The sequence below is a fragment of the Eptesicus fuscus genome, chromosome 16 (genome assembly GCF_027574615.1).
Source record: "Eptesicus fuscus isolate TK198812 chromosome 16, DD_ASM_mEF_20220401, whole genome shotgun sequence".
Lineage (NCBI taxonomy): Eukaryota > Metazoa > Chordata > Mammalia > Chiroptera > Vespertilionidae > Eptesicus > Eptesicus fuscus.
This window is the reverse complement of record NC_072488.1, coordinates 41,970,056-41,993,888: the sequence shown is the minus strand read 5'-3', so window position 1 is coordinate 41,993,888 and position 23,833 is coordinate 41,970,056. Positions and strand designations below refer to the sequence as shown.

The 23,833-nt window shown below is 38.5% G+C and overlaps 2 protein-coding genes across 5 annotated transcripts in view; both read right to left on the bottom strand.

Moving 5' to 3' along the window:
• Positions 1-836: 836 nt before the first annotated feature.
• Positions 837-8,474, bottom strand: SNRNP27 (small nuclear ribonucleoprotein U4/U6.U5 subunit 27). Of its 4 annotated transcripts, none has more exons than XM_054728055.1 (7): positions 8,338-8,474; positions 6,360-6,486; positions 5,564-5,667; positions 5,000-5,079; positions 2,525-2,583; positions 1,949-2,194; positions 837-1,244 (listed from the first exon to the last, which is right to left on the bottom strand). In XM_054728055.1, the coding sequence occupies exons 1-6, from the start codon at positions 8,417-8,419 to the stop codon at positions 1,993-1,995; spliced, it is 654 nt and encodes a 217-aa protein (XP_054584030.1). In that variant the 5' UTR covers positions 8,420-8,474; the 3' UTR covers positions 837-1,244; positions 1,949-1,992. The 4 variants fall into 4 exon arrangements, with proteins under 4 accessions (XP_054584030.1, XP_054584032.1, XP_054584033.1 ...); XM_054728057.1 differs by having other exon boundaries at positions 5,576-5,667; XM_054728056.1 differs by having other exon boundaries at positions 1,169-1,244; positions 1,991-2,194.
• Positions 8,475-14,192: 5,718 nt separating this feature from the next.
• The window catches only part of GMCL1 (germ cell-less 1, spermatogenesis associated), a 62,499-nt gene continuing 52,858 nt past the window's right edge, over positions 14,193-23,833 (bottom strand). The window contains exons 13-14 of the mRNA XM_008147502.3: positions 23,175-23,262; positions 14,193-16,334 (exon numbers count right to left, since the gene is read on the bottom strand). Of these exons, the coding sequence (XP_008145724.2) occupies positions 16,206-16,334; positions 23,175-23,262 (217 nt within the window). The 3' untranslated portion in view covers positions 14,193-16,205. The remainder of the gene's footprint in view (positions 16,335-23,174; positions 23,263-23,833) is intronic.

Sequence of the window (23,833 nt, the reverse complement as noted above, 5' to 3'; positions counted from 1 at the left end):
TGCACACACACACAGCCCTTTAGCTCACATCTAAGAACCGAACCTGAGGAAATAATGCAACAAGTACAAAAAGATATATGTGACAGGGATACTACTCACAGCAAATCATGGGAGGGAAGTCAATGTTCACCAAGTAAATGATTAGTTAATAAAAATTATGGTACAGCCAAGTACCTCCTAAAAGCTAAGTTTCCAAAGAATATGTATGAATATTAAAAAGATATTCACAGCACATGGGCGAAAAAGAATTCGCAAAAGAGAACTGCATTCTGATCTCATGGTTGGGAGTAGGAAATATACACCCATAGGATCCTAGAGAGATATACACCAAAATATTAACATGGTTTCTGGGGGTAGGTTACAGGTGATTTTGGCTTTTCTTATACTGTTTGGTTTCTCCTGTTGTTTATTTTTAATAATAAGCATGTATTGCTTTTAATATGGGGGGAAAGCCCTGCCGGCATGGCTCAGTAGTGAGTGTCGACCTATAAACCAGGAGATCACGGTTCAATTCCTGGTCAGGGATTGATCTCCAGTGTGGTGCGTGCAGGAGCCAGCCAATCAATGATTCTCTCTCATCATTAATGTTTCTCTCTCTCTCTCTCTCCCCCTCTTTGAAATCAATAAAAATATATTTAAAAATACATAAAATGGGGGTAAAGTAATAAATGATATTGAGGTGAAAAGCTAAGATACAAAAATCCAGTTATGCTTTTTCATTCTTCTAATTTTTTAACTACTAAGAATCATATCTAAATCTATGTATGAAAAAAGAAAATGTATAGGGAGATACTTTTATATAGTAATACAATATGGTATTATAAAATACAAAAGGGTAGAAATATCGCTTTATTTGAGAAGCTTACATCCAAATTACTTCTACATGTTTTAAGAAGTTCTATCAAGCACCCAAGAAGAAAACATATACAGTTTCCACAGGAATAAAAACAAACAAAAAAATGGGGTTGATGATTGCCCCAAATGATATTTCCTAAAAGAAAAAAATGAATATTTGACATTTCTTCTTTTGAGGCAAGGTAAGCGAACTACACACACCATAGGTAAAATTTTCTTACTTTACAAAGAAGGACTGTGATCCTGTTTTGATGCATATGAAATACAAAAAAACAAAATCCACTCTTCTGATCAAGATGAAGGAAAAAACAACCATTCTTCAACATTTCAATTCTCACGCAATGAAATCCAAAGGTCTGTTGAATCCACCTTTGCAATTCATGTCCTGCCTATGACAAGAAGAGAAAGTTCAATGTTTATTTTTTTTTAAATTCTGGACTCCTCTTAAGAAAAAATAATCATGGCCCTGGTCGGGTAGCTCAGTTGGTTCGAGCGTCGTCCCTATATGCCAAGGTTGAGGGTTTGATCCTTAGTCAGGGCACATACAAGAGTCAATCAATTAATGATTAAGTGGAACAACAAATCCATGTCTCTCGCTCTTCAAAAAATAAAAATAATAATCACATGCTTCAGAGATTACACCTGAATCAAGATGGCAAAGTATAGGGTAAGAAGTATTCAAGATTATTTAATGTATAATAAGATGATTATTATTCACTTTCAAAATAAGCAAAAGCATTTTAGACTACTGTAAAATCCAAATAGAAGAATGGAAAAATCTGACTGCATACTCTACTGGTGTTCTCCAGAACACTTTATTTGAAGGTAACTTTACAAAGGAATGTCAATAATGACTCTGGTTCCTTAACTCACCAGCATTCTCAAATCACATTATTCATATTCTAAATTAATTGGAATGTTAGTCTTTTATCAGTGATAAAGATAGAGAGAAAGGCAATGTTTGAAGATGTCTTCCTGACTTTCCAATTCATTAGGAATTCAATAAGATTTTAAGTATGAATTGGTTTGACCTGTGGTATTAATAAAACGTTTCCACGTAACAGAAGAATGTATTTACAGTTAAAATCCTTACATAATCAATCTAGGTGAGTAATTCAGAAGAGATATATTTTACATCTATAATTTTAGCCTTGGCCGGTGTGGCTCAGCTGAATGACCGTAGTCCCGTGAACCGTGGTGTCTCCTGTATGATTCCCGGTCGTGGCGCATGCTTGAGCTGCGGTATCGGTCCCTGGTCGGGGTGCGTGAACGATACCGCCTATCATTTCTCTCTCGTGCTTCTCTCTCTCTCTCTCTTCTCTTCTCCTCTTCTCTCTCTCTAAAATCAGTAAAAAAAAAAAGATTTAAAAGAAAAATCTATAATTATAATAAAAATAAATTCTAAAGACTTTTTAAAACTGACGTTTTGAAGAAAGAACTATCTATACAGTTCTAATCCATTTAAGCCAACTACCCTTCTCTATAATAGCTATTAGTTTACCTATACATTGGAAATTAAAAGCCAGAACATAAGCAAGGAAGATTAAAACAAGGGAATGTATGGAAAATTGCTATATTTCTTACAAACGTAATTATCCCATAACTAATTTTTTCCAAAGCACATAATTTATATCATTGGTTGAAACATAGAAACGGAGATTATGCATACCTGTATTTCTGAGATATATTTACGGCATAGGCATTTACACAGCCATCCAACCTTTTTCCCTGGAGAAAAGCAATAAACAAATGATAAAAACAGGAAGAATACATTAAATGCCTTGATCAAAAGAACTGGGTCCTACAGACAGACTTACATGACAAGATCCATCTAAGAATGAGGTAGCCCAACGAGAGAAAGACTTTTTAGATCCTGATATCCCATGAGCTCCCAAGTATTAAAACTCTGTTCACTTTTTTGTAATCACATGTAAACAAGTAATACAATATTCAAAGCAATATTCATAATTTATGTATTTTTTAAAAGAATAGTCTATTTTTAGAGAGTGAGGAAGCAAGAATATAGAAACATTAATGCTCCAGCAGGACACCGATCAGCTGCTTTCTGCACTCCAGAAAGGAACCTGTGACCCAGCCTGCGTCCTGACCAGAATCGAACCAGCAACGGTTGAGGGCAGAGGTTGATGCCCACTGAGCCACTCCAGCAGGCCTTAAATTTTTCACTTCAAAACAGTCATGCCTCAGTACTCCTCTTAGTTTATACATTGTCATTTAAAACATACACCCATGCCCTAGGGCAGTGGTCGGCAAACTCATTAGTCAACAGAGCCAAATATCAACAGTACGACTGAAATTTCTTTTGAGAGCTGAATTTTTTAAACTTAAACTTCTTCTATTGCCATTTCTTCAAAATAGACTCGCCCGTATTTTGTGGAAGAGCCACACTCAAGGGGCCAAAGAGTCGCATGTGGCTTGCAAGCCAAAGTTTGCCGACCACGGCCCTAGGGGGTTTGGCCCAGTGGACAGAACGTCAGCCTGTGGACTGAAGGGTCCTGGGTTTGATTCCAAACAAATCTAGGTTGCATGCTTAATCCATGGCCCTGGTGGGGGCCTCTCCCCTCCCTTCCACTCTCTCTAAAAATCAATGGAAAAAAAATCCTCGGGTAAGGATTAATAAAAAAAAAATAAAAAAAATAGTAAAACACACACACAAAAAACACTCAAATATGTGAGCCCTACACAATCACATCAGTTAGAAACTCCTATAGCATGTGAAATTACCCCACTCCTTTCACAACTATTTTTCTCAATATTCTCAATTTCCATTTATAAAATTAAAGATATAAAAGAAAGTTTAAAAAATATATTCTCTCCATATATACCTTCCCTGTCTATCCTTACTAGCTCCCTCAACTGTCCTCCTCTCCTATCCGTTTCCCCTCTCCAACACTTCTTTCCCTATTTCTCTTTACCCCTCTCCCTAATCCTCTACTCTCCCCTCTCCCCCTCCCTATAATCCCCGACTTCAGCTCCCTGTCCACCATCCCTCCCTTTTTCCTCCCCCTTTTCTTATTCTTTCCAGTATTATAGCATTCAACCTCCAAACCACCCCTCTCTGAGCTATGAGATATGTGTGCAGCTACCCAATGTCATCTTTATCCAGCAGCTGAGTTTTCTTCTTCTGTTTCATAGCATTTCCTCTTCCCATAATCTTTTCTTGGTTAATCCTACCACCCAGTCTTTCAGCCTGTCACCTCAATCATCACTGACTGCTCACTCCCACTGCCATGAACTTTGGCTCCTGAATGGTTCTCAATATTCCAGATCCTCCTCTCAGTTCGTGTCTTCATCATCTTTCACTTGCATGACTCAGCAGTTCTCCCTGCCCCCAATCAAATGCCTCCCATCTGTGCTCCAAGGCTGCCCTAGGTCCTCTGTCTAAAAAAAACATATAATCCAACCACTCCTGTTTTGTTTTTAATCTTTGCTATCTCTCACCATCCAAAGCAGGGGTCCTCAAACTTTTTAAACAGGGGGCCAGTTCACTGTCCCTCAGACCGTTGGAGGGCCGGACTATAGTTTAAAAAAACTATGAACAAATTCCTATGCACACTGCACATATCTTATTTTGAAGTAAAAAAACAAAACAGCAAAAACACCCGCATGTGGCCCGCGGGCCGTAGTTTGAGGATGCCTGATCCAAAATATCAACTCTAAATTCCTTAGCATGGCAAGGGCAGCAAAAGTCTGTCATGATTTGCTTCCTACCCCTATTTCCAGCCTCATTGTAGTCAGTGGCCCATCAGCATCTTTTAAACAGTCACTGAATTTGAAATTCCCACAATACACTATGCTACTTCATGTCTACATGGCAATTTCATGAACCCCTCCTTCTACCTCAAATGCTCTTTCTTCTCTTCTTTGTACTGGCCCTTTAAGATCTAACTGGACATCATCCCAGGCGAACACCCTCTGGATTCCAATGGTATCCACCCAGGCAAACACCCTCTGGATTCACTGCTTCCTTCTCTGTACCCTCAAACCCCTTCACACAGTTATTGTCTTTTAACTGAATAAACTTGCATCAATTACACAGGCAATAGGAAAAGAATATGGAAAAATGGGACAGTTATAAAGGATTAATTCAAATCAGAATGCTTAACTGGCTTGGAGTTTTACTTACTTTTGTTGAGTCAAAGGCGGAAAATCCCATTACCTTCATCATTTCTATTTCTTCTTCTGTTTTGCCCTCTACATCTTCCTCTGCAAAAATAGGAGATAATTTTTAAAACTATCATTTGATATATTAAAGGAATGGTGGCACTAGATTAATAGTCATTCCACTTTACCAGCAGAAAACATATAAAACAATTAGGTAAAGACTTGAGTCTAACAGAAAAAATTTCTCTTCAATTTGGGCAGAATGTAACTTGTGGTGCAAGGAAGGAATGTGCTCTCCACCTTCCAACAGAAGAAACTGCTAAAAGGACATGTTGAAGCCTTTAGGCAGGACCACCTTTAATATCAGACATGACACTTGTTTTGAAGGTGCTTCCAAAATAACAGATGCTCACATGTCCTTTGTACATCAGGCGCACCATAGATAACCAGGAACTCACTAAGTTACAATTAAAACAAAATCTCAATCCATATGCAATAAACAACTTGATACTTTTATAATGTTATCATGCCTGAAGTTATCTAAACAAGGCTGCACTCTTCCTAGTTATTTGTCTAATAACATTACCAGTTATCTGACCTTCTTTGCTCTTTGTTTCTTTCTTTTCCTCATCTCTTCTTTCTTTCGGTCGAGAAGGAGAAGCAGATGTGGATCTAGATCGTCTTGGGGATCTAATATTTAATAAGTAAACATGTCAGAAACAGACATACCTGGCCACTGTGTCGATCAGCACAGACATGCATGAGTGCCTGAAAGGTAAAGGCTGAACAAGAGCCAGGCTGCAGAGAACCACGAGCCCATTTCCTATAGGAAAGTAAGTTAGAAGGTTCTGCCTAGCCCGACTGTTAACAAAAAACAAACAAACAAAAATACAGTCTTGCTCAGTATAGCTAGGGCTAAAAATGATCTGCAAGGCAGAAAAATGTAACTAAACAGTTTCTAACAATTGCACATAAACACACAAAAAGTTGACTTAAACAGCAATAGATGCTTAATAGGAAATCACGAGTCCATTCTAAGGTACTTCCAAGATCTCACATTTTTTTATTATATACTTGAATAAATCTTTATCACCAAAAAGTCAATAAAAACAAAACAAACATTTATTTCTTATTCTTGCCAAGCATCATGTTAAGTGCTTTTCTGGTATTATTTCTCATTTACTCCTAAATGCAACTCTAGGAGTAGAGACTTATTAACCCCATTCACCCATGGAAATGTTAGGTTTAGAATAAGATGGGTTTAAATCCCCCTCATTTCATGGCATTGTAAATGGCCGTATAAGTGATAAAAACAAAGTAAAGGGCAACAACTAGTTTCTTTGGGACTTGTGGTAAAACCTCTGCTTATGATCCCCACTTACCTGGAGCGTCTTCGGTGAGGGGATCCAGAGCGGCTCCTTCTCAGCTCTCTCTCCCTGGACGGAGACTTTTCCCCACTCTTTTGCTCTCTCTCCGGCGAAGTGGACTGGGACCGCTTTTGTTCTAGTTCTAACACAAGGAACAAAATTGCAGAGCAACAATTACCTCAAATATTTGGCACTGGGTTGTCTCATAGGAATATAATGCCAGCCATTTCTAGTAGTCACATTACAAAAGTAAAAAGCAGGTGAAATTAATTTTAACAGAATGTTATTTGACTAAATATATATATTTCCAAACTATTATTTCAACAAGTACTCAATATAAAAAATTGACATTTTAAGATTTCTTTGTACTAAATCAAGGAAATCCAGTGTATATCCTACAATTAAACAGCACTTATTTTTTTAAAAAATATTTTTATTGATTTCAGAGAGGAAGGGAGAGGGAGATAGAAATATCAATGATGAGAATCATTGATTGGCTGCCTCCTGCACGCCCCCTACTGGGGATCTAGCCCACAACCCCGGCATGTGCCTTTTACCAGAATCAAACTGGGGACTCTTCAGTCCACAGGCCGATGCTCTATCCATTGAGCCAAACCAGCTAGGGCTAAACAGCACTTCTTAATACTGATTGAGCACATCTTTAGTCTGACTGGGATCCTCAATAGCCATATGTGGATCCCGGCCTCATTTAACTTTTAAGTAAATCACGTCTTGACAAGTTGAAGGTGGTAAAAACCAATCAGGGGCAGAAACGAAGGTCTAAGTCAGAATATGGGGGGGTGGGGATCAGGAGACCTTAGGAGGTGACTTTTCTGGATGGAAAATTCTAAATATGAATGTCCAACCCTGGCGGGTGTGGCTTAGTTGCTTGGGCTTCCTATGGTGCACACCAAGTTTTCGGATTTTATTCCAAATTATGGCACATGCCCAGATTGCCAGTAGGGGACATGCAGGAGGCAGGCAATTGATGTTTCCCTCTTTTAAGTCAATGTTTCCCTCTCCCTCTGTCTTCCTGCCTTTCTTTCTAAAAAGTCAATAAAAATATATATTTTAAATATTATGCCCTGGCCCGTGTGGCTCAGTTGGTTGAGCATTGTCCCATGCATCAAGAGGTCACTGACTCAATTCCAGGTTGGGGCACATGCCCAGGTTGTGGGCTCCATCCCAAGTAGGGGGCCCATGCAGGAGGCAACCAATCGCTTTTTCTCTCACCCTCTCTTTTCCTCTCTCTCTAAAATCCATAAAAATAGACCTGGCCTGTGGGGCTTAGTTGGTTCAGCGTCATCCCATGCACCAAGGGTTTGCTGGTTCAATTCCACTTTGGAATAAAGAGTTGACTCCCATTAGGAGATAGTAGGGTGTGTGCAGGAGGCAGCCAATAGGTGTTTCTCCTTCTCCCTCTCCCTTACTTTCTCTCTCAACTCAATTTCAAAAATTAAAAAATAAAATCAACAAAAACATATTTTTTAAAAATATACATTTCCCTATTATAATAAGCTGGAAAAGAACCTAACATTGAGCATTCACGTTACAGGCGGTATCACATGCTGAGTAGTTACTGAATGTGCCATTAATTCTCACATCAGTTTTTAAAGCTAGGTAATATTACCCCCACTGCCTAATTACGGGAATTAGGACTCAGAAAGGTTGGATGACTGCACATGGTCACCCTAGAAATTAAACGAAGGAACCGTGGTCTGATTCTAAATTACCCAGTCACACAATAAAAAAAAGTTACTATTGGAAGCTGATAAAGAACAAAGCTTCAGTTTAGAAGGGGAAAAAAGCCTACTTTGGAACCGGAGGGCGTACGTGTTCGTTCCCCATCCACACCCCCCCCCCCCCACATCCCGCTCCTCTCCTTCTCAGGCGTAAAGGGCCTGCTTCTCCGTTGCGCTCGCACAGAAAATAAGGGGGCGATAGATGCGCCTCTAACCGAGCCCCAGACCCTCCAAACTGTTTCTAGACTCACCCCTCTGCGGGGAGCGGGAGCGGGAGCGGCTGCGGCTGCCGCTGCGACTGCGGCTGGGGCTCGGGCTGCGGCTGGGATCCATTTGGAAGGTTTCTCTACCTCACACCGCCTCGGAAACGACCGCGCAACAACTTCCGTGAGGGCCGGAAGTGCGCTTTCACTGCCGACTGGAAAACGTTGAAACGACTCGCAAAGGTTCCGGCGTCTGAAGAACTGCGGCTGCGCAAAGCCAGCCCAGCATCCAGGGGCCCACTGGAGCGGGGAGATGTGGGTGGGGACCAAGTTGTTACTTCCGCTCCTCCAGCCCCATTTTCGCCGAGGCTTTTGTTTCACGGTGGGCATTAAAGTGTGATAGTTGGTGTTACAGAAATCTGGAAAAACCCGTATACTTACCACCCAAACTGAGTTTTCATTTCCCCCACCACCATTTATTTTCGCAGTTCTTGTTAAATGCACAAAATATTTTTAAAAAAGTATTTTTAGCCCTAACCGTTTTGGCTCAGTGGATAGAGCGACGACCTGCGGACTGAAGGGTCCCAGGTTCGATTCCAGTCAAGGGCATGTACCTTGGTTGCGGGCACATCCCCGGTGGGGAGTGTGCAGGAGGCAGCTGACCGATGTTTTTCTCTCATCAATGTTTCTACTCTCTATCCCTCTCCCTTTCTCTCCGTAAAAAATAAAATATATTAAAAAAAAACTATTAAGAAATGAAAAAAAGCATTTTTATTTCTGAAAGGAAGGAAGAGAGAGAGAGAGAGAGAGAGAGAGAGAGAGAGAGAGAGAGAGAGAGAGAGAGAGAACATCAATGATGAGAGAGAACCATTGATTGGTTTCCTCAAGCATGTCCCACACTGAGATGGAGCCAGCAACCTGGGCTTGTGCCCTGATCTGGAATCAAACTGTGTTCTTCCCGTTCATAGTTCTATGCTCAACCACTTAGCCACATGCACAAATTATTTCATATCAAACCAATTCTAAAATGCATTCACAAGCAGTTTAAGTCCACACCGGGAAGCACCAGGGTGGGTCAGGAGGCAGAAGAAGCGAGGGGAAAGCATGGATAAGAGACATGATTGTGGTTTTTGCAGGAAGGAATGGGAGAGGCAGGGTAAGCGGGTTAATTTGTGAGTGGCGAATTTGAATAATTTCAGGGGGTTTGGGGATGTAGGGGCTGTGCAGGTTTGTTTGGTACCTGGCCCAGGAGTCATAAGGACAAAGGAATGTTGCCTGGCTTATGAAAGCTTGGTAAAGAATAAGGTGACCAGACGTCCCACTTTTGGTGGGACAGTCCTGATTTTTAACAATTTGTCCCGGGTCACGCGGCGTTTTAAAAAAGTCCCGATTTTTGGAAAGAATGCACGACAAGCTAGCGAACGGCGGGACAACTGGAAGGGAATATACGGTTTTCGGCGGCCATGTGGCTATTTAGCCATGATATGAGTTTTATATTATTTTTGTTAATTTTATAATGTTAAACTTTAATAATAAAAATAATTGTTGAGAACTGATTATCAAGAACTGCTTATCAAAGTTCGCATTGTTGATCAGTTGTTAGAATTCCACCACCATTGTTTGGACTTAATGAACAATGGCATTTTTTGGGATTGGCAACGACGAAAACATTTTGTAACTGTCTCTCAGACGATACACATCGTACTGCGTGCTAGTAAGCTAGTTAAACAAGTGATGTCATTACAAATCAGCTATTCAGATAATTTAGGTAAGTAATTCATTTATTTATTTCATAAATACATACATTTTCTTGAATTTAGCAGACAGTACTCGTATTATTTATATTTTATAGTGGCGGCAAAAAGTCTAGCGCTGGCCTTGAAAGTGACACTTACGACTTACGTTACGGCAAATTCATGACCTTTTAAACAACGACAGCAATCTACTAAAAAAAATTCACTCAAATGAGAAGTATGCCAAAGAATAAAATAATACTATACATAATTTTTATTATATTTGTAAATTGTACTTATGTTGAAATTTAAAAAAATATATTACAATACTATTTTTGCGTTCTATGAACATTTTTGTTGCTCCATATAGGCCAAATTTTTAATCAAGAACCCCCCCCTCGCAAATCCCCCCCCCCCCCGTCAATGGTGTCCCGCTTTACCAATGTTAAAATCGGGTCACCTTAGTAAAGAAGGTGGTTGGAGGATGTAGGCTGCCAATTGAAAGTACTCTCCCAAGGCCCCAGGTGTCAAAACATGAGCAAATAAAATAAATAAAAAGGCATGAGCAGCCCTAGCTGATTTGGCTCAGTGGTTAGAGTATCCGCCTGAGGACTGATGTGTCCCACGTTTGATTCTGGCCAAGGGTACAGGAGGCAGCCTATCAATGATTCTCTCTCATCATTGATGTTTCTATCTCTTTCTCCCTCCCCCTTCCTCTCTGAAATCATTTAAAAATGTATATATTTTAAAAAGGCATGAGCAAAACAATTATTCACACATTTATTACACACCTGCATAACAGAGGATCAATAGTGAAAAAGGCATGCCTGCTCTTGAGTAGACTGCTGGCCACTGAGGGATACAAACTAGTAAATAGTGTGAATGTGCATTGATGGGGGAAGAACATTATGAGGGCACATAGACTGGTACCGCCCTAGCTGGTTTGGCTCAGTGGACAGAGCATTGGCCTGCGGACTGAGGGGTCCCAGGTTCGATTCCAGTCAGAGGCACATGCCTGGGTTGTGGGCTCGATCCCAATCAATGATTCTCTCTCATCACTGATATTTCTGTCTCTCCCTTTCCCTTTCTCTCTAAAATCAAAAAAAAAAATTTTTTTTAAAAAAAGACTGGTACCTAACTGGTTTTGAGGGGGAGGGTTGTCAAGAGAAGTTTCCAGAATGAAAGGATGTCCAAACAAGACCTTAAGGATGAGTACAAATTAGCTAGGTGAAATGGGGTGACGCTTGTTGTGGTAAAAGATGGAAGAGGTTGTCAAGGTTACACATGCAAGAATAAGCACGGGCTATGCAGAGAACTAAAAGTATGCAAGCCACTTGGGGAACAAGGAGTTGACATCTAAAGACAGGGCTAGAATAGACTTGTAGTAAACTATGGCAGCTATCCTGAGACAAAGGATGAGAGGGAATCAGATTGAGTTTATTCAGAAAACACTTGAATAATGTAGAGGCTTCACTCGGGGGAATATAATAGGAGGCTGGTACAATAATCTAGATTGGAAACTACAGTGGCGGGTAGTAGAATGCTGTCAGTAGGTATGGTGGAACGTGCTTAAACTTGATAAACAGTTGGTGAAACTAGAATAACCTGGTGATGTTTAGATGCAGAGGATGAGGGAATTAGAAGATTCAAGAAAGACAGACATCCAGGTTTCAGGTTTGTGGAACTAGGTAGATGGTAGCATCATTTGCTAAGATAAGGCATGTAGGATCAAATCTGGGGAAAGAAGATACCTTCAGATCAGGACAAGGTAATCTGAGGTGCCATCTTGAACACCCAAGAGGAGATGCCAACTAGATGTATTTCTGGAACTCAGAAGAAAGATCTATGCTGGAACCACAGAAGCAGGAATACAGATGTTCAATTGAAGCCCAGAGAGTGCATAAAGTCACCCACCTGGTGCAAGCTCAGGAAAAGGGTCTGGAGATAGCCAGAGGAAGAACCCACAAAGACTAAGGAATGGCCAGAAAAACAGGAGGAAAACAGGGTGAGTGTGATATCAAAGAAGTTTAAGAGAAGGCTGCTTTTTAAAGGAGAACCAAGTGTTTAATTTTAAATGTTAAAAGGAGTGAAAAAAAAAATCCAAACACATGGAGACTGTAATAGTTTGCAGAAGTCATTGTAGACTCAGGAAGTTTTAATAAAGTTGAGTTGTGAATGGCTTTTGAAGTGAAGACAATTTGGAGAACCCTTGGAGTTTGGTGATGTTGGGCAAATCATATAGTGGGTAGAGGTAAATGTGTCACTGACGGTTTTTCAAAGATGGGAGAATCTTATACCCTATTAAATATTGGTGTGAATGAGTCAGAATAGAGGAAAAAAGTAAAGAATAAAAAGGAAAAAAACAAAAGATTAAATTCTATAAAGGGGATCAATCTCAGGCAATAAATGGCTCCTCCCCTTTAAGAAGTAGGATAGAAAATGGTTCTGCTAAGGCTTTCCTATTTACTCATTAAGTCACCCTCTCTTAGCATGTACTGTACACTATCCAGCACTGTAGATCTTCAGCATTGTACCTGGAAGGAAAACCCTGTATATTTCCAATACATGAAGTTCTCTCATTCTAAGACCATTGAGATAGAATTTGAGTGGGGAAGTCAACATTTGTGATCATATCTGTGTTTCTTCCCCAACCAACTAGATTTCCTCAGTAAAGCCAAACTATATTTAAATTGTGTGTACCTTATGTAAGAATCAACATGAACCATCTGTGATTCTCTGCAAATGTACTATCTCTAGCCTTGGTTAAATTTTGTTTTACCTTTGCAGTCCTGTTTCAGACAATCCTTTACAAAAGTATCCTACTTTACCATTCCATATGGATGCCTGCTATTGAGTCAGTAATTTTCCCCTAATTAGATGTAGTCTGACCACTAGTTAACAGTGATTGTTGTTGGGAGATTTGGCTTTTTTACACCTGTACCCTGAACCTTGGGAAGAATTTCAGGCTCTGGCTGGGGAGAGAACTGTATTATGCCTTTTTTTTTTTTTTCTTTTAAATGCCACCAAGCAATTAGATCCACATTGCTTGAAATATGACTCCATATATCATTTTAGGTGATTGGCAAATCATCACCTAATTTGTACTCTGGCTCTATTATCTTTACTGTTCTTTACATGGGTTCACCTTTAAGGGAATAAAACCTTTGACATAGTTTTAATATTGACAGTCCGATATTCTAGACCAAATCTATTTGATAGGGCTTTCTGCAATGATGGGCATATTCTATCTGCACTGTCCCATATGGTAGCCAGTGGTTATGTGTGATTCCTAAGCACTTGCAATGTGCTTACTGTGACTGAGAAAGTAAATTTTATTTTAATGAACTCAAATTTAGATACCCACAGTGAGTCTTGGTAACCCTATTTTTGCATGTGATGTCACAAATTGTTCAGTAACGATGGTAATAGTATTCAAAGGCTTGAAATTCAATAAAATGTTGGCTCTTAAAACACCTGGTAAAAGCTAGTAACTAGCCCTAGCCTGTTTTGCTCAGTGGATAGAGGGTCAGTCTGTGGACTGAAGGTTCCTGGATTTGATTCTGGTCAGGGGCACAGGCCCAAGTTGTGGGCTCAATCCCCAGTAAGGGGCATGAAGGAAGCAGCCAATCAAGAATTCTCTTTTGCCGAAACCGGTTTGGCTCAGTGGATAGAGCCTCGGCCTTCGGACTCAAGGGTTCCAGGTTTGAATCCGGTCAAGGGCATGTACCTTGGTTGCTGGCACATCCCCAGTAGGGGGTGTGCAAGAGGCAGCTGATTGATGTTTCTAACTCTCCATCCCTCTCTCTTCCTCTCTGTAAAAAATCAATAAAATATATTAAAAAAAAAAAAAAGAATTCTCTCTCATCATTGATGTTTCTATCTCTCCCTTTCCTTTTCTCTCTGAAATCAATTTAAAATAAATAAAATTTAAAAAGCTAGTAACTAGCACTGTTCATTTAATTTTGGCTTGTTAAATTTCAAGCCAAATATATGTATTTATGTATATTTTAAAGGAAGTTACATTCATATCCCTCTTTAATACTGTAGCATGTGACTCTGGAACATTTTTTCTTAAGGACCTTTTCTTTATTGATAGTTAAACAAAAATAATTATTACTGGGTATTTTTTTCTTTTCCTAGTATGTGAAGAAAAAAAGACTTTGCAAAGGGTATAAGGCAATTGCTTTTATTTATAGTAGTTTATATGATGTCAGCTGATACTAACATTTTATTGAAAATATTCCTATTGAAAAGAGTAAAAAGTATGCAAACATTAAAGTATTGGGTCAGAAAACAAAAGCAGGTCTTTACTATCAGTGTGAAGTACTAGCTAACAATTCCCAGTTTCTCAAATGAGAACACAACCTTCTTGTGACTAAAGTAATTATTTTGTTTGTGGATGACACAAGCAATTTGGTCAGGAAAGAACCAACACACAAGAACCATGTATAATTTTAAAAAAGAGAACCATATATAATTCCATTTTGATTTATATAAGTGCAACAAAATAGCTAATTTGACTCACTAAGATACTCAAAACCTTAATTATGTTTACTCCCAAGATTTATAAAAATTCAATTATTAAAAAAACTTCAAGATTGGTATTTACATTTTTAAATATATAAAGGGTAAAGAATCTCTGATATGTTATGTTAAAAAAAATCCAAAGGCATCTGATGAAATATAATTATAGCAAATAAAAGAATAAGAAATGTAGCCTCTTGATGCAGCCAAATTATTGTATTAGAAACATTTAAACTGCAGTTCTGGGGGCAGAGGAAGGGGAGGCATTTAAAGCCTCCTTTAAATTAACCTGGAGGATGAATTTTGGAAAGTCAAAAGCAATTTATAAATCTATGGACATATTACTGGGGAAGAAAACTATCCATAAATTCCGAAAGTTAAATCTAATTGGAAAATATCTAACTTTAAAAAATTCTGGTTTCAACTAAGGTTTGTTTTTGTCCATTTCATGTAAGAACTTATTCATTTTCCAAATGGGTATTTATTATTTGTACAGATATATAAAAGTGATTCCCATTTTTTAAACATACTAAAAATATACATTAACCACAAAAAGAATTCACTCTATAAAGACCATGAGCATAGCTATTTTCGAAACAGCAGTAAATACAAGAAGCCAACACATATAAATCATGACAAGTGTACATCTCATTTTTGACAAAAATAAGATATATTTTTACAATAATGCTTTATTACCAGCTTCTATATGATATCCTCCAACCTTATTTATATTTACTATGAAACTATTAGCATGTGTAACTCAAAGGCACTCAATTCAGAGGTTATAAAGTCCTGAGCTTACGTAGGAAACAGGATTCCCAACTAAAATTTGAACATAAATAATTCTAAAGAGCAGAAGTTATGAAAATACTTAGAGTGTAATATTTGGTACATAAATAATCTTATGAGCTAATAATAAACTTGTACAAAATGTAAAAAAAAGAAAAAAGACCATGTAAGGCAAAAGAATATACTCAGAGTCACAATGATTTTCCCCCCAATTCCAGTCATTTGCAAGTCTGAAGCTGATTCTTTTGTTATTAAAACCCTAGAAAAGCTAAATTAAAAGCAAAATAAAATACCATAAAAATGTTTAAGGTAAATAAAAAGTCTTCAGTTTAGTCTCCAAAGCCATGAAAAAAAGTATTTAATGATTAAAAACAACTACATATTGGAAGGATAATAGGAGGAATCATAAAGAGCAGTTGAAAAAATTAAAGAACAGCCTTAAATGAATCAATTGAAAGAGAATTTACAATTAGCTTTTCAAATTATTCCTTTAGCATTCTTATAGACAAAATTTACAGATGTATAACTGAGGTACATTAACATTAAGTAGGATCAAAGTTTAATCTAAAAATTAAATCTATATTTGGTTGCAGAGAAATGTGAAATTTACCTAAGTGATTTTCTACTGATGCTAAAAGCATGAGCTGACATCTTTATAACAGAAATGGGTTGACAGATATATTCTTGTCTTTATAATGTTTTTAATATAGTCACAGAAACGTAATGAGAATGAGAATAGTCTTCTGTTCTATCTGTACAGTTCTTAAGGCCTTTGTCATTGTTAGTCACCTTAGATGTGAACATAGGGCCATTAAATTAAAGCTGGCCGAAAAGTTTTCAAAGTGCTGCTGTTTCCAACTGAAAAGGTCCTCAGTTTTCTGAATTTTCTGGATGATGACTACTTTCAGTTCTTTTTTCTGGTGATATATACAGGAAGTTACAGCAGATATATAAAGGGAAGATCAGAAGCCTGCTGTCCAAGTTCATCACTATTTGTTCCTATAAAACAAATTTGTTGTTTTAGTGACAATAGTAATATTAAAAAAACAAATAGAAAACCAAATTGCTGAATTGAATGAACTGAAGGAGATAGTATGGTAGTTAAGAACTTGCATCTGCAGTCTGAGAGTCACCACTCAAATCTCAAAACTCCCACCCACTAGCTGTGTGATTTGGGGCAAATCACTGACTTTGTCAACTGCAGTGTCCTCACTGTAAAATGGGGACAATAAGAGTGCCCACGCCATAGGATTACATGAGACAATGCACACAGAAGGCTCAGCAAAGCAGCCATCTATGAAGTGCTCAATTATAGTAATTATTTTCATTGTTGAAAAATTTCTGTCAAGTACCTACATATTTTCTGTATGGACAGAGTCCAGAAATATGTAGATTTCTCATTTGGCTTCAATTTCTGAGGGCTTTTAGGTATAGCAAATAATTAGGATGAAGGTGAGGAGTCATTATTACCAACATTGTTCCTATTCTTATCTAAGATTTCCCACTGTCTCTAATGCAGACATGTCATTTGTCTATTGGAATATAAAGCACCATGTAAAATCAACTTCAAGTTCAGTTACCTCAATACACATGAGAATGTCTTGAAATCCCAAAGAGACAGGAGTTGATAATACACCTGAGGGCCACAAATGTAACCATGACTCATGCTACAGGTATCTTGTTTGGAACCCTTTAAAGCACTTGGTGACCAGAATAAATCATTAGAGTAAAAACAGCAGTAATGAAATTATAATTTTTACTTCTTCAATACTTGGATACATTCTCTGCAATAATATGCATTAGTTTCAACTTATTTTATACATTTTAGAGAATGTGCTACACAACACTGTTAAACTAGAGTTTTTAATTTTTTACTAAGGCAGATGCTTCTGGAATGTATTCCTGGAATAAAGAGGGACTGAAACTGGAACATCTGCATGTTTGACATAGGTTCAATATAGTCTTCTGTTGGGGGAACAGCAAGATAAATTTGGATAAAAAAGGTAGGGAGCCCTAGTCGGTTTGGTTCAGTGGATGGAGCGTTGGCCCATGGACTAAAGGGTCCCGGGTTCGATTCTATTTTTTTTAATTACTTTATTGATTAAGGTATCACATATTTGTCATCAACCCCACGATTCTGGTTTTTTGCAGGTTCACTGGCCTTGGCCAGGTGTGTGTATGAGGAACCAATTGTCTCTCTGACATCAATGTTTCTCTGTCTCTCCCTCTCCCTTCCACTCTTTAAAAATCAATGGGAAAATATCCTTGAGTGAAAATTAACAACAACAACAAAAAAGTAAGGAACAGAAATGTCTCTCACACACACTCATGCACTATTTCTCTATATTCTCTATAACAGGGAAAGTGAGTAAGATGGGTAAGATGATGGGTCAAGTGAGGCAATCACTTGGGCTGATGGTGGTAAGATGCTTGAGCCACTATGGCTTAGTCCAGTGGTCGGCAAACGCATTAGTCAAGAGAGCCAAATATCAACAGTACAACGATTGAAATTTCTTTTGAGAGCCAAATTTTTTAAACTTAAACTTCTTCTAATGCCACTTCTTCAAAATAGACTCGCCCAGGCCGTGGTATTTTGTGGAAGAGCCACACTCAAGGGGCCAAAGAGCCGCATGTGGCTCGAGAGCCGCAGTTTGCTGACCACTGGCCCAGTCAAAGTTTATAGCAATAACCCAGGTGAAGGCACATTTACTAAATTGACTCCCCATCTTGAATGTCTTACCAGATTACTTTTTTGCTCATCCCTTAAATACCAGTGCTCCCTAGGTTTCCATCCTGTCATATGCTCTACACATTTCCTGTAGGTTATCTCACTTAATCATTACTTCCCAGGCATTGCTTGAAAACTACAGACCCAGTGACCCACAAGCCTATCAAATTTTCACCTGAATGCCCTCAAATTAAATATACTTTAATCATTTCTTCACCCTCACTTTAAGTCACATTAACTTTCATTTCTTTTACTAATTGATTTTTTAGAGAGAGGGCTCTCGGACTGTGAGCGGGGGCAGGCCGGGCTGAAGGACCCCCCCCACCAGTGCACAAATTTTCATGTACCGGGCCTCTAGTTAACGTATAAAATACTTTGCATTATACTTTCAGGAAATATATAGGAACTAGAGGCCCGGTGCATGAAATTCATGCACAGGGTGTATGTGTCCCTCAGCCCAGCCTGTACCCTCTCCAATCTGGGACCCCTCGAGGGATGTCCGACTGCCTGTTTAGGCCCGATCCCGGTGGGCCTGGTCCCCCCCAACTGCCCTCCCGTGCTGGCCTGGTCACCCCTAACTGCCCTCCCCTGGCCTGGTCACCCCTAACTGCCCTCCCCTGCAGGCCTGGTCCCCCCCAACTGCCCTCCCCTGTTGCCTGGTCATCCCTAACTGCCCTCCCCTGCAGGCCTGGTTGCCCCTAACTGCCCACCCCTGCAGGCCTGGTTCCCCCAACTGCCCTCCCCTGCAGGCCTGGTCACCCCCAACTGCCCTCCCTTGTAGGCATAGTCCTCCCAATTGCCCTCCCCTACTGGCCTGATCGCCCCCAACTGCTCTCCCCTGCCAGCCATCTTGTGTCCACATGGGGGCGGCCATCTTTGATCACATAGGGGTGGTTATTTTGTGTGTTGGAGTGATGATCAATTTACATATTACCTCTTTATTATATAGGATAACATGGGGGACAAATTATAAATTTTAGGGACATAAGAGAAGACCTCAATAAATGTAGGAAATATTATATTCCAGAAAGAATTATATCAATTTTCCACAAATTACGGTATATATTTAACAAATATAAATCAGTGCTTGCTTCAATAGCATATATACTAACAAATATGAATCAAAGTCCTTATAGGAATTTTTGAGGGGAAAGTTGACAAAATGATTCTATATCTGATATAGAATAATCATGCATAAATAACCCAGAGATTTTTGAAAAGAGGTAGGTTTGTATTACTAGGCATTAAAATTAATTTTAAAGTTAGTCTAGTTAAAACAATGTATAGTTGTCTCTACAAAACATAACAGGAAGTTTAGAAATGAAACCAAGTATACTAGGATTTAGTATATGATAAAAATGGCATTTCAAATACATTGGTAAATCTGATATATTTCAGATATATCACAAAATACTCAAATTTAAAAAAATAAAAGGAATAGAAAAGAAGCAGAGACAACTATTTATATAATCCTAATTATTAAGACTAAGTACCACACCAAAAGAAGAAATCATGAAGTGATTAGATTGATAAGATTACTTCATGAAGTTTGAGAAACAAATGACACAATGGGAAAATTATAGCATATCACCAATTGTATTACTATTTTTTTTTTTTTAAAGAAAAGCAAGCAAGAATTCATTGACTGCAGAAAAACATACTTAGGGCAGTGAAACAAGGAAGGGCATAGAAGAAGCAACAGGAGAGTCTAGGAGGGGGAAAGAGAGGGGGAAGGGAGTGGCACAAGTGTGCTCTCTGGAGGGAGAATGCCATTATTACTCTTAATATATAAAAGCTGTTAAAAATTAACAAGAAAACAAATACCTTAATAAAAATTTAAACATAAAGAATATAAACTATCAATTTACACAAAATATTATGTCCAAGAAGCAAACAAAAACATCAACTATACCAGTAACCAAGGAAATGAAAATTAAATATAATTTGTTTCCACTTTTTATATTGGGAAAAGATTAGAAAGAATGATAATACACTAATCTTGGTTATACTCTCCTGCTGGAGGGAATGCAATTTGTATAGTATTCCTGGAGGGCAATTTGGCTATGAGGAAATGTATATACTATCTGACAAGAATTCTATCTCTTGGAATTTATCATTTAAAAAAATGAGGAAAAATGTACAAAGATATATGTACATTTTTTTATAATAATGCACCCTCCCCCCCCAAAAAAAAAAACAAACAAAAAGGAAGAATTATTTAAATTATGGTATATACAAAATAACTAATATTATACAGAAATAAAAATGTGTGGCTAAATACAGGGTGTCCCAAGAAAATGTTTACATACTTTAACAGCTGATAACTCAATTGATGTTTTTTTTTCTCTCATATTTAACCCATTAGAATTAAAAATTATTCAAGGTGTGTATACATATTTTTGGACACTCTGTATTTATTGATAAGAAAAGCTATGCACAACCAAGTTGGGAAAAAGCAGGTTGCAAATAGTTAACAGTAAAATTTAATTTTGGTGTCATCTCTAACTATAAGTATGATTTTCTTTTCACTTATTTATATTTTCTAACTTTTCCATAGCAAACATCTACAACCTATAAAACTCCCCAAATAAAATCCTTCCATAATTCTCTAGAGATCTCAGAGAAAAGTTCAAACTCCATCCACAGCCCTGGCTTTAGTCTACTGAACTCTTCCAAACCTCTTTCAGATCCTTGAATGACCCATTGGCTCCTTGCTTCCATCTTACTCATCATTTGAAGCTTGGTTCAGGTATCCATTCACTTGTCAACTTTTCTAGGAGAGGTGGTTTTCCCTGAGCTGTCTTCCCTTCTTCTAACTACCCCAATAAATACACCTGCCCCCAACCCCATAGTAAGGGTTAGAGACTTCTCCCTCAACATTACACACTACTCTGTGTTCATCTCTACCATGCTACTTAAACTAAGCTATCTATTTATGTAATACAAACCCTAAGCCCTAGCTAGTTTGTCTCAGTGGATAAAGCATCGGCCTGCAGACTGAAGGGTCCCAGGTTCAATTTCAGTCAAAGGCATATGCCTGGATATGGGCTTGACCCCCAGTGTGGGGCATGCAGGAGGCAGCCAATCAATGATTCTCTCTCATCATTGATGTTTCTATCTCTCTCTCCTCTCCCTTTCTCTCTGAATCAATAACAATATTAAATAAATAAATAAATAAAAGCCTAAGCGACTGTTACGGGGGAATGACCAGAACAACTGGTCACTATGATGCGCAATGACCACCAGGGGGCAGATGCTCCCACAGGGGGAGTGCCATTCAGCCAGAAGCTGGGCTCATGGCTGGCGAGCACAGCAGTGGTGGCAGGAGCTTCTCCCACCTCTGCTGCAGTGCTAAAGAGCAATGAGCAGGTGGGTGGTAAGGAGCAAGGGGTCCTGGGCTGCAAGAGGGCGCAGGCTGGGCTGAGGGGCTCAGTGCATGGATTCTGTGCACCAACCCTCTAGTATAACATAAGCTCCTCTTTACTTTCTTCACTTCCAACATAGAAACTAGCATGGGGCAGAGATACAAATGTTTGCTGAATGAACAAATAAAGGAACACTTGGAATACAATTATTATCTTGGTCTAGTGCTTTTTAAGTCTCTGGCTACTTTGAGCCATGACAATATTTTTTTATGAAGTTCCAGGTAGAAGGTAAAGATAGTCATTTTTCATGCAGCTCCAGGGGGCACAATGATCGAGAATTCCAATAGAGGCTGCTTTGAACTTTCTTACCTACTCAAATACTATCAACCATATGAGAGAGTCAGCTCTGTTGCCAGAGTTCCTACAATGATTGGAGGATCCTCTGTAAAAATGCTGTACAGAGTATGTGAGGCTAGAACTATCAGTTCCAGGGTTCCTTGTAATGCTGAATGCTGATGTTCCATGAGAGGGTCTTCAATTTGAGGAAAATTGCTAATAATTTATATGAACTATAGGCTCTGAACCCTTTAATAAAACAGCATGTCCTTTGGAATGGTGGTTAGTTTTAAAAGAAATAAATTTCAGCAATATTTTAATGGCTCTCATTTTACTTTTCTAAAATGGTTTACTTTCTCATCATGACATTTTGAAACTTCAACATGAATGTGAAAAATGAAGAAACAAATGGCTTTAGAGAATCTTGGAACATTACAGATGTCTGTTATTTTAGAAACCTATTGTGCTAGAGGATAATGTTCTCTTAATATTCAAGAACTATATAGAGACAAACTGGATTGTCTTCAAAGTATTTGCTATTGCATAAATAAATGCACTTATGAAGACAATGGATGAAGCAATTAAGATTCATAGCTCTTTGAGGATAAATAATTATTTCCCTATTAAAGCTTTTCCCTGTCCCTCAAAATCAAATTGTGTTTTCTTTTTTTGCCTTAGTTGTACTTCTAGTAGAATGGGGTAAACTGTGTGGAAGTGAACATGATACTTACACATCTTTACCTTCAAAAACACGGCCAAACCAACCTTTAAATTAAATGTTAATTCTACTTAAGAGTTTTTATTCTGTTTGGCTGGTGTGGCTCAGTGGTTGAGTCTTTATTAATCAAGAGGTCACGGTTCAATTCCGGTCAGGGCACATGCCTGGGTTGCAGGCTCAATCCCGAGTAGGGGTGTGCAGGAGGCAGCCAATCGATGATTCTCTCTCATTATTGGGGTTTCTATTTCTCTCTCCCTTCCTCTCTGAAATCAATACAAATATATATACCGGCATATATATATATATATATTATATATATACTAGAAGCCCGATGCACCAAGATTCGTGCTAGAATGGACCGTCCTTTCCCTGGCTGCTGGCACCGCCTTTCCACTCAGGCCCAGCCCCTTTCTGCTCCGGCCCCGCCTTCCCATGCTGCCCAGAGGCCCTGAGTGACTGGGGGTGGGGCGGAAAGCCCCCCCCACACCGCCCCACCCGCCGCCACGACCGCTGTTGCGGCTGCCAGAAGCCCTGTTCTAGCAGGAATCTTCCTGCAACGGGCCCCTAGTATAGATATAGATATAGATATAGATATAGATATAGATATAGATATAGATATCAATATTTAAATTCTAATTAAAAGGATTCAAAAGACATATATTATAATGAAACAAAAAAGTAATCAAACATACCTGATCCTTTTCAAGTATAAGTATTTGATAGCCAGTTGTTCTACTACATATTAGTTTCCCACTACTATCGAAAGAGGCCAAACGTAATCTAGGATTTAAAAAACAACAACACACCACAAATAAAAAAACACATATATAATTATTTAAAACCACAGATTAATTTAAATAAGCCCCCCTTCACTTTAATATTTATGTCTTCCATATTCTCTAAAAGTCTTTATTTGATAAAAAAAAATTTAAAAAGTCTTTTCAAACTATAAACTGATTCCATTTAGATTTACAAGCTTGTGCTATTACACATAACTGAAAAAATAATAAGTGCCTTTTTTATGTTGGTAGTATATACATAAAATTGACCATTTGACCATTTTTAAGTGTACAGTTCTTGGCAATAAATACATTCCCATTGTTTTGCACTCAGACCACCATGTGTCTCCCGAACTTTTTCATTTGCCCCATTGAAACGCTGTACTCAGTAAGCACAAACTCCCCATTTCCCCTAACCCCAGCTCCAGACAACCACTATCCTACTTTCTGTCTCTATGAACTTGTCTACTCCAGATGCCTTGTGTGAGTCGAATAAATACAATATTTGTTCTTTTGTGACTGGTTTATTTCAGTTAGCATAATGTCTTCGAGGTTCATGTTATAGCATGTGT